Source organism: Suricata suricatta, chromosome 3 (assembly GCF_006229205.1).
Source record: "Suricata suricatta isolate VVHF042 chromosome 3, meerkat_22Aug2017_6uvM2_HiC, whole genome shotgun sequence".
Classification (NCBI taxonomy): domain Eukaryota; kingdom Metazoa; phylum Chordata; class Mammalia; order Carnivora; family Herpestidae; genus Suricata; species Suricata suricatta.
The window spans coordinates 138,382,658-138,393,522 of record NC_043702.1 but is presented as its reverse complement, the minus strand read 5'-3'; the positions used below and the strand labels follow the sequence as shown (position 1 = coordinate 138,393,522).

Sequence of the window (10,865 nt, the reverse complement as noted above, 5' to 3'; positions counted from 1 at the left end):
TCATTTTATTATTTACTTTTATAAATAAATGTATTGGTTTAGTACAACAAATTGATTATTAAAGTAAGTGATGAGTTATTAATAAAGTTCAGTAATCATCAATAGTTAGCGAATTTCCTGGAATCGTTCAAGAAGGAGTAGAAGGTACATCACTGGTTCTTCCCATCGTTTTACCTAAGGACGCTGGCCCCCACCGTTATTTCTCCAACTCTTTTACTTTCTCAATTCCAGAAGGCAATGCCTGGAAGATTGAGCGCTTCTGTGGGTTTGTGACATTTGGGAAAGTACTTTTTTTGCCTTGCTACTGGTCCAGAGGAAAGACTGCAAGGAAGCTCCATAAATAGCAGGATGCTCGGGAAACAGCGCTGCTTTCCAGGTTGTGGGCAAAGGCACCTGTTCTGTCCATGAACCAGTGGCCCTAGATTCCAACAGAGCAGAGCATGGTTTCAGAGCAGAACAGAAGCTCATGCCCTGAGCGAGACGACTGAGAACTTAAACCAGTTCAAGAAGAGTCGTGACAATGGCTGAATACGAAGCAATCTATTAAGGGAAATCAGGGAAGTTCCAAGTACATCTCGGGCCTCTTAGCGTGGTGTCTTAGAAGGTAAACACTGGACTCTCCCTCACACGTTCCTCAGCATCGTGGTCGGAATTCTGGGCTAGTGGCCTTTGGTCTGATCTGTGATGACATTTCTGATCTTCTTAAGAATATGGGACCAGAAAAGGTCACGCTAGAACACCCAAAAGAGCAGGTGAGCTGCCTCCAGGGCCACAGTCTGCCCTGCACACAACTCCAGATTTAGGACACGAGTTCTTCAAGCATGCTACACCAAATGCATCGGCACCTGCTAAAAACAGACTTTCAGTGTGGGTCATGCTAACGGTGATGATGCCTGAGGCGGCGGAAGCAAACACGTTAATTTCCTTTGTTCCCAAATAGGTAAGTGGGGGCAATCTCATTGAGGTGGTCAGTTTCCAAATGTGCAATCCAGGAGAGTTCCCTTGACACCAAGCCTGGTTTGCAGACACTCTGGCCCTGGCTAGTTCCACTCTCATCCCTCGAGTTACAGTTCATTATTAGGGGGCATCCAGCAGCCCATACCTTCCCCAGGAGCAGGGATGCTTTAGGTCCAGAGCTCAAGGATCCCCACCCCCCTTTTCCTACCCACCTTCCTTCTTTCCCTGTTTTGTTCCTTCCCTCTCTCCATTCTCCCTTCTTTCTGCTCCTTGGCTTTCATCAGCCAGCCCTCTTGCTGTGGCACCAATGGCCCTGCCCGGACTTCCTGGATATTGCAGGGAAAAAAGCTGTGTCAGCGAGATTCAGGGCTGCCCCTTTCCTTCTGGCTCCTGCGCGAACAGAGCCACGGCCCTTGTGAGCACACCCGGAGTGTGGAAACCCTAGCATTGATGGGAAAGAAGTGAGGGGTTTTTGAATCTCTCACTTTCCTGTCCGTTAGAGTCATCATTCTCAACCAAGGTTTGGGGCCAAAACTGGGGCCTGATTCAGTGATGGAAACCCCAAGCTTCAAGGCTGGGCTGGTGCAATACAGGGAAGGATTGCGGACAGGAAGTGGTGTGGCTGCGTGGGCGTGAGGGAAGGGTTTCCTCCCTTCGACACTTTCTATGCTGAAGGGGCCTTTCTCAGCCTGCCTCCCTCCCCCACCAGCCCAACAAACAGCCGCTTGGAGACCAAATTCAGATGTGGGGTGCCAGCCAGGCAGCGCACACAGCACAAGTGTGAATACAGCCCAGTAAATCCACTTTCCAGCAACTTCTACTTCCCTTGTCCCTCCTGGAATAATACGACAGTTTTTCAAGTATATTTATAGAGAATTTGCTTCTTCAGAGTAGGAGCTGGGGAGCTGAGACAGCCACTGACGTTACCAGGAGGGGACAGGGACATTCTTAGCAGCCGAGCTCGGTGAACGTTTGGGTTTCAGAACTCTTGGCACATGGCCAGTTATCTTGGAGGGGACTTAGAGCCTGGCACCATGACTCACGGCCCTGGGCTTCCCTAGTTTGGGCTCTTTTACTCCAAATTTACTGCTCTGGCTTTTGGGCAGCTCCCCCTCGATGAACACACAGCTCAGGGAGGAAGCCCTCTGTGTTTGGCAGCTGATTTGAATCAAGGCCTTGTTCACAGATAATGCGGGCAGCACACTGGAGCCAAGTGACTGGATCTGGGGGGACTTTGGAGGCACAAGTGAAGGACTTGGGGAATACCCTGGGGACACAGAGGTTTCCATTACGATGCCAAGTGGGTGACAGAGCCCTTTATTAAACAGGTAAAAACAGACTGAGAAGCCTCTTTGTAAGGAAGACCGTGAGATGAGTCCAGCTGTGAACATGTTGAGATGGCCGTGCGTGTGCGAGGCTCTCTCTCGGACATGTGATGGGCAGCTGAATATCTCTGAGAGGAAGCCGGGCTCCGGGTACAGGTGTGAGAGTTATCAGTTTAGGGAAAGATGGAGATGGAGACCCCAAGAACAGGAGTCCCTTTCTACAGTGAAGCAGCAGGTAGAGAGACAGACAGAAACACGGACGCTTAGCGTCTTCATTTTGGCGGACTACAGGGAGCTCAGACCTGAGATCTGTCCACTAGATTTGGCAGCCAGAGCTCACTGGTGACCTCTGAGTGGGTGGTCCCAGTGAGAGGGCGGGAGCAAACGCTAGGTCTTATGGCAGAGACAGAAAGATGTTCCTCAAATCCAGGTTGTCCACCCCTTGAGCACCTGGCTTTCAATTCCCACGTCCCTTACAACTCATTGAGGCCGTGTGACTAAGGTCTGGCTGTGGACTGTGGGCGGAGATGGTGTACTATCACCTCTGAGATAGGACCCACTCCCCACCATCTTCCCTGGGCCCCTCATCTTGAGTCTCCCAGCCAGAGTCGAGGAGCCAGGGGACTCCAAGGCCTTGGGGGCACAGAGCAACTTGATGGAAGGAGATGGGTCCCTGAATTATCATGTGGAGCAGGGGTCACTCAGGCCAGGGAGGCTAGCAGGCACAGATACCCTGGGGTTAGTGGTTCCATGCAGGGAGCAGCCGGCTGAACAGCAGTGCCAGTAGGGGTCAGAGCAGATCAGCGGAACTGCTAACGGGGTGTGCAAGCTAGGAGAACGCGGAAGTTCCGCAGGATCTGGCCTAGACCCAGCCAGAGTGTAAAGTGCTCCCTGCAGGGACCGAGAGTGCTGGAGTTGAAAGACAGCAGCAGCAAAACGCCTGCAGGTCCGAGGCACACACTTTGTGTCCATACTCACAGCCACTTAGGCGCCTGAGCCCTGGCTCTGAGTCTGCCCCTCAGGGCCAGCCTGCTCACCTGAGCTACGCAGTCCTGGCCAGCCTTGAGATGCTGACAGAAGGCCATGCCACGTGTAGACCCTGGTCCTGGTCCCAAGTCACCTCCTGCGATGTGGCTTCAGCCTGACTCCATCACTCTACAGTGGGTCAGGAGTCAGACCATCTAGGGTTCCAACCTATTTCTGCTACTCACCGCCCATGGCTGACTCTGAGCAAGGCCTTCCCCTCACTGAATCTGAGCCACTTGTCTGCAGAGTAAATGTATCCGGCTAGATGATGTATAAAATCTCTTGTACTAAAAAATTCTACCATTCCCCTGAAACAGCTGCGTGCAGGAAGATGTGGCCTAGTTCTGCCAGCCAGCGGCAGCCTGGGTCTCTAACGGCAGATCTCCCACGCCCCTGACCAGAGAGACCTTGCGGCTGTCAGCCTGTGTGAGTTACAAGGGACCTGCAGGCCTCCAAAAGGCCTGGAGGACAGGGACCCTTCCGCAGGAAAGAGGAAGCTTGCGAAGAGTAGCCAGTATGAATGCTCGTATGAAGTCAGCAAGCCTGTTGCCCTTAGGAGGGGCTTGCATTCTCTTTTTTTACTTTCTTCTTTTTCAACCATCTGCATTTACAGCAAAGCACTTTCATTTCTCTTCCCATTTCCTGTGCCCTTTATGACGGGATGGCTCTGCCCTCCACCATTTCCTGGGTCCAGGGAAAAAGAGAATTAGAAGAGGACCGGGAGTCCTCTCCCGTGTTGCTTTTCTCGCCCGGCCCACCTTCAACTTGTCAAGGTTCTGCTTTTCCTGAGATAATAATTAGACGGGACTTTTGAAAGAAAATTGCTCTCCTCATCTGCCAAAATATTTGTGTTTTTAAACCAGGGAGCAGATTTCCCCATCCCATTGCTGTTTCAGACTAACATAAAGCAAACTTGTCCTCCGATCCTATGCCTACTTCCGGAACGGGGAGATGACCCAGGAGTGTCCGGAGCAGTCAGGAAAACCAGCTTGGAAGAGAAAATCTCCCGTGACAGCCCAGCATGGGTGGGGGTGGTGACCAAGATGGAGAGCTACCCAAAGCAGGCAGGAGTCACGCCCAGCACGACTACCTCTATGGGACCCAGCTGGGCTGCCCGGCAAGTTCCAGGCCTCCAAATGTGTCTCCTGCATTGAGCACAGATATGGCCATGGGGAAGATGGCCAGGAGGGGGAGAGCAAGGCCCAGGCGCCCCAAAACAGTGAGGAGACAGAAGATGCCCTCTCCGGGATTTCTAAATCCCAAGAATTTGGCAAAATGAGATATCACAGCCATCTTTATTATCCAAATTCTAGAGGCAATGATTCTGCACAAGACGGAACCTATTAGCTGCCAAAGTGGATTCCAGGTGACTCCTGAGGGTGGCCTCCCTGCCTGCATTGGCTCAAGGCTCTGAGAGGTGCTGGCAGGAGCGTCGTGCTGAGCCGTCTGCTGAGGGCGTGGCCAGGAGCTCCTAGGAGGGGACCCGGCCACAGGCACCCCGCCCACACACACACAGATGCGGAGGGAACCCTCCTCTCAGGTCTGGAAACGACCGAGGCTCCTCCCTCAGCGGAGGAGGAGGATCCTTGGGCTTCATCGGGGCAGGCAGCCGGCCACAGGGTCCGGCCGTGGCACCGGCATAAAGTTCATGGGGCACAAGAGCAGCGGGCACATCTTCTCGTGCTCCTTCAGCGCCTCGCTCAGCTGCTGCAGCTCGGCCGTCAGCTTCCCGATCTCTCTGCGCAGCACAGTGTTCTCCTGCTCCAGGCACTCGTACTCCTGCCGACACACAGAACGGGGGAATGGTTTCTGCGGGCCGGTCCCTCCGCTGATGCTCCGCGCCTCCCCAGGAACACGTCCTCACTGACTGTGCCCCTTGCCCTGCCGCTACTATTGGCCATTATCTTCATGTTTCTCTCCTCCCACCGGGATGCAAGGTTCCTAAGGGCAGGCCTTCGCTTTCTGAATCAACTTTCTTGAGATATGATTTACATAAAATAACATACACCTGTCTTAAGGGTATATCTAAGTCAATGAGTTCTGGTAAATGTAAGCGTTGGTCGAGAGAACGTTTCCATCGCTCCCAAAAGTTCCCTCAGGCCGTCAGTTGCAGCCAGCCTCTCCTCCCCTAACTGTGCAGCTGCTTTCTGAAGATCTCTGTTGGGGTCACGGCTATGGCCCCAGCACCTGGAACAGTGCCTGGAACAGCAGAGATGTTTGCTGGCTGCATGAGTAAATGAATGAAAATACTCCTTGCCATGGCTTTGCCCCAACACTCATCTGTGAAATTTCCACTATACCAGAGTTTGCAGAGGCTTAGACCTGGACGGGCTCCTAGAGACCCCTGAACCCAACCCACACAACGCAGAAACCGGACCTCCAACTTGTGCTGGGCACTCTCTTCTTCAAAGGGCAGTCCCTGCCATTTCCCTCCTGCTCTATTAGAAAGCTCATCTTTTGCTGATCCAAAATCTCTCAATCTCTCTCTCTCTCCCTCTCTCTCCTTCAAACCCACCTATTGGGCTTGGTTCCACCTTATGGAACCACACCGAGTAAATTCAATACTTTTTCAACATCACAGTTCTCAAAATATTAGGAGACAGCCCCATACCACTTCCCCTTAGGTATTCTCTCAGCTCAACTGTCTCAGGTCCCTTGAGCTCCTAGGGTTTTAGGGCTTCTGGTCCTTCTGCCTTCCTGGAGGTCATCCCAACACACACTCCAATTTGCTGGGATCTCTGAGAAAAATGCCATTCCCAAAACACAGTGCATGATTCTGCGGATGGCCTGACCATGCAGAGGGCAGGTGCCTGGAGGTGGCCTGCTCTGGGGCTGGACCCAAGCCTGCAGCCACCTCACTCTGGGCTTGCAGAGAGGGGCCAGCTCTGTCCGCATCAGCTGCTTCTCTGTCTACATCCGGATGACAACTGGTGTTCTGGAGATTCGAGGTGGGCCCTACGTCCACTTCTCCCGACTTTCACCCTGTTCTCTTGGGCATCTTCCAGCTTAGCAAAGTCTTTTTGAATCTTAACACGTGAGCTCATGGATCCCGATGCTACACAGCTACAAGCTGGCCACCAGCTTGCGGAGCAGGCCTTCCCTGTCTTCCTCCAAGTCATCAGGAAGTTCTATGACAAACACTCCACCAACGGCAGAGCCCTAGGGCATGCCGCCGGAGACCGTCCCAAGGTTGACAATCTTATTTAAATCTTGCTGTAATGTTGTGTACCATGCATTTCCAGCCATGGGGACCCAATCTTATTACCTATCACATCTTTTCTCTTACTAGTAGTTTTTAAGAAATATCACTTAAAAAGTCTGTTCCTCTTACAGTTCCCTAAAGCCCACACAAATTCTCAACTCTGCCCCTTTGCTAATGCTGTTCTCCTCAACTGGACTACCTCCCTCCTTTTCTGTGTGGGCTCAGCTCAAGCCTACCACCTCCAGGAAGGCTTCCCTGAGCACAGCACTTCACGGAACCACATCCCTCATTACGTGTTCTATTCAATCTTCTCTAGTCAATCGTGTATCATATTCAGTCTTACTTATACTAAATAAGGTCTCTCCCCAAAGATCAGAAATGTATGGCACCTAAGAGCCTCTGCTACCCTCTGCGGTGCCCCGCCTGACGGGCCGCAGTGCCCAGGGACGCCTCAGCCACAGTCCTCTGCCTTCTCCTCTCACTCGCTTCCTTCCCCACCTCTAGGTGCCAGTGGGGCTGCACACACACAGGCCATCTTAGCCTTCCCCAGGCAAGCCCTCAGGATAGTCTGGAACACTCTCTAAGGCAGCAAGCTGCACCCTTTCCTCCCGCAGGCTGTCCTGGGTCAGTCTGATTTCACTAGTGCACGGGCCCAGTTCTGCCTTCGGCCCTCCTCCCTGCCTGCCGGCTCCCTCTGGCCTCTGACAGACTCCAGTCCTGGAGCCCGAATTCCATCTGCAAAGCAGCCACGAGCCCTCTGTGGGCAAGGGGAGGGAAGACAGGGAGCCAGCCTGCAGCAGCAGCTGCAACTCTATGAGGCACATGTACACACGCATGAACACGCACACACCCAGGCAAACACACACACACACACACACTCCACCCTGCAACTGGAAATGCTCTTCACTTCCAAGTAAAATGGAGAATAGATGCAAATAGTCCCTATGAGCTAACATTAAAAATAATTTTTTTAATGTTTATTTATTTTTGAAAGAGAAAGACAGAGTGTGAGAGGTGGAGGGGCAGAGAGAGAGGGAGACAGAGAATCATCTGAAGTAGGCTCCAGGCTCTGAGCTGTCAGCACAGAGCCCGATGCTGAGCTCGAACTCTTGAACTGTGAGATCTGCCCTTCTGTATTCTGGAAGGACGCTGTGAGCTTCTGAGTTTTATCTCCAGAAGCCATGAAAGGCCATGCTGACTAAAGTCTTCCCGAGGTATAACTGCCTCCCCCAAACCTCAGCCCAGCAGCCCCCTCGTCTGCCTTCTCTGCAGGGACTTTCTCTTCTGGAATTTGACTTTTACTTCCAAACCCTCTGAGGGACTTTCATGGAGCTGATAGAATAAAAAGAGAAGTCACCATCTCCAGGTGAGTCCAGTTCAATAAAAGGCAGAGCTTGAGCAGGTGGAGAGGAGGTGCGAGAACACAGGGAACAAAGGGAAAAGAGTCACACCCACTTTACACCAAGAAGAAAGTACTTGGACTTGACATACACGAAACATCAGCCCCTTTGCTATTTCCAAAGAGATGATCAGTTTAGCTCAAATCTTGCTGACTTTCAAGTCTTTCGCTGCAGGAGGGTTGGAGGCCACTGCGCTGCCTTCCCTGGTCTTTGGCAGGACACGGTCGCAAAGCAGAGACCAAACATTCCAGGCGGTGAAGTCTCTGCAAATCGCAGTTCCAACTCAGAAACTAAGTTGTCTGGGGCAGCGATTCTCAACGGGAGCAGTTCTGGCTGTCCCCAGGGGACACGTAGCATGTCTGGAGACAGCTAGGTTATCACAACTGGGGCAGGGGGCGCAACTGCATCCAGTGGGGAGAAGTCAGGGGCGCAGCTCAACAGCCTACAGTGCCCAGGACAGCACCCCCAAACAAGGACGTATCCGGCCCCAAGTGTCAGTAGTGCCGAGGGCGAGAAACCCTGTTCTGGGCATCTAAGAGAGGCTGTCTGGGGGGATCCAGGGTCCAGGACTAAAAAAAACCTGACAAACAAGCTAATGTGGGTACCTGGAACCAGAGATGACAGCAACGGCAGGAAGAAAATGAGAGGGATGAAAAGGCCATCAGGAGGGCACAGCCACACACAGACCCCAGTTCACAAGCGAGGAAAGCGAAACTCTGAGAGGCACAGTGACTTTTTCAAGGTCATGCAGACTTGGAACCTGACTTCAAGGTCAACTGCACTCCTAGAGCAAGGACAGCAATTCTGCTTTCACTTGGCAGTGCCTGGCCCCAAATTTCCCTGTGGTGGTTACTGGCAGTGAAGGGCTGTAAGGGCTCAGGATTTTACAATAAGCCTATTCCCAAGCCCTAAGCTGAGCTCCTTCCCAGCAGAAAACTCCGTCCCCATCAGGGAGGGCCGTACAAGTTAGTGTCATCATCAGTTTCTAAACCGAGTTTGGGGTGGGGGGGGGACATGAAGCATTCTCTTAGAACATGCAATATCTGAAAAAACCGTGGCAACATAGACCACAAGCAAATTGCCTCAGAAATCCGTCAGTTGGTGACATTTGGGGTTCCTGAAGATGGCATCGTCTGCCTTCCTTTTCTGACTCAACGTTCTCTCTGTCTTACACCTTCAGATACCTGGCTCGAACCAGTCTGACCCACTTCTGAGACACCTTCTGGCTCGTCGCAGAAAGCCGGACCGTTCACCCGGGTCCCTGTTTGTGAGTGTGGACTCAGGCGTGTGCCCAGTGTTCAGAGATGAATAGGGGCTGAAATCCCCACGAGAGGCGTAAGTGGCTTGACGAGAGGATTTGAAAAGCCACAGTGAGCGCTGAGGCACGCAGACGCCCGTCAAGAACAGCTTCTCGTCACCACAGTCGGGCTTCCAGCAACCACCTCGCTGAGGGGAAAATTCAGACTGAAGAGTGACTGGAGCCTGTCCCTGGCCTGGCCTGCTCTGGCTGTCCCGGCCTGCCCTCCCAGGAGCACTGGCCTCCGGCTCTGCAGATGGAGAACTGGGAGAGGTGGGAGGTGGCCCAGAGGCTTCTGGGAGCTGGGACCCGAGGAGGTTTCTCAGGGTGTCGGAGGTAAGAGAGGCTCCGGTGAGTGAACAAGGTGGGCAGGACAGAAAGGTGGGAATTTTAAACAAGCTCAAATATTCTCCTTAGTGGTATCAAGAAAGGCAAATAAAGATCTGAGTGACCGTGAGATACGCAGCGATGCTCCCCACAGGGTGGGACAGACGAAGGACTGAGTAAAGCCCTTTCCATAGGCTAATCACCCCTCGGAGTGGCGGGCAGCCATGGCTTCCGGGTGCGGCTTTCCGCACCCCTTCGTGTCTCCTAGAGAGTGGGCCTGGTCCCTGGTTTGAAGAGGTTTCTGAGAACTGTGTCTGGGTCTTACCCTCCCCATCCTAGACACGGCCTGGAGCCCGACGGGGCCTGGAGGGCTTTCCCGCCATTACCCAGGGCAGCATGCTACATGCTCTGCCCTCAACTCACCCACCGGAGCACAAGAAAGCTCTGCTTTACCGTGGTCTTTAACCAGATACCCCACCCTCAATATGTAGATTTTTTTCAAAGTCTTTTTTCTACTATCTTTACTGTTGTTTTTTGTTGTGTTTTGCTGTGTTGGCCCTACAGAACATAGATCCCCACAGCTGCACTGCCCTCCCTGGAAGGAGACGAGGAATAAACAGAGGACAGAGAACTCACGTGCTACCGTGTGGTCCCAATAGGACATTCCTCTTCTACAGCAGAACTGCGATGTATTTCCATTTTCCTGAGCCAGCCACCTGCTCCCCCACACCCTCCTGTGACCAAGAACACTTGTGCATCGCTAGTGACAGTGGAGGTGTGGGCTACATACGGAGGGGGCCATGGTCCTCGACACTGTGTTTCTCAGAACGACTGTCCTTGGTGAGGGGACCCGCCAGTGGTGGGTACACCGGATGTACTCTTTTGGCTCCACAGGGACAGAGAAGGAAGTGTTCTCCAATGGAAGAAAGGTCTGGGTTTCAGGTCAGTTAGTCCCATTTCTCAGAAGAGCACCAGCACCACTGGTCATGTGACACAGTATACGCCAGGGAAAGGCCCTCCAGCATGGTTCTAAGTGGGATCAGGCACGAGTAAATGTGGTACCACCCCTAACTTTCCCAGGCACCCGGCTTATTTGGGTGTCAAATCCAGTCCTTACAGATACTGAGAGAAACCTGTCTTTCTTGACACTGGAGTATTTATGTTACCTTCTGAGGAAGACAGTATAAGGGCCTCCCAAAGAGGTCTACGTCCATTCTCAGGAGCCTGTGAATATGTTACCTTACGTGACAAAAAACGACTTTGCAGATGTGATTAAGAATCTGAATGTGGGGAGGGGCATCTGGGTGGCTCAGTCAATTAAGCATCTGACT

General features: G+C 52.5%; 1 protein-coding gene across 1 annotated transcript; it reads right to left on the bottom strand.

Annotated features, from left to right (window-relative positions):
- Positions 1 to 4,584: 4,584 nt before the first annotated feature.
- On the bottom strand, positions 4,585 to 10,198 carry BATF3 (basic leucine zipper ATF-like transcription factor 3). Its single transcript, XM_029933374.1, has 4 exons — positions 10,171 to 10,198; positions 9,387 to 9,528; positions 9,353 to 9,356; positions 4,585 to 5,087 (listed from the first exon to the last, which is right to left on the bottom strand). Exons 1-4 carry the CDS (start codon positions 10,196 to 10,198, stop codon positions 4,902 to 4,904), a joined length of 360 nt encoding a protein of 119 aa, XP_029789234.1. The 3' UTR covers positions 4,585 to 4,901.
- Positions 10,199 to 10,865: the final 667 nt, after the last annotated feature.

Excerpts from the sequence above, each read along its gene's own strand:
- BATF3 (XM_029933374.1), bottom strand. The coding sequence starts at position 10,198 with ATGTCCTATTGGGACCACACGGTAGCAC. Across the intron at positions 9,529-10,170 it reads TTGGGACCACACGGTAGCAC|AAACCTCCTCGGGTCCCAGC; the intron begins GTGAGTTCTCTG and ends CGACACCCTGAG.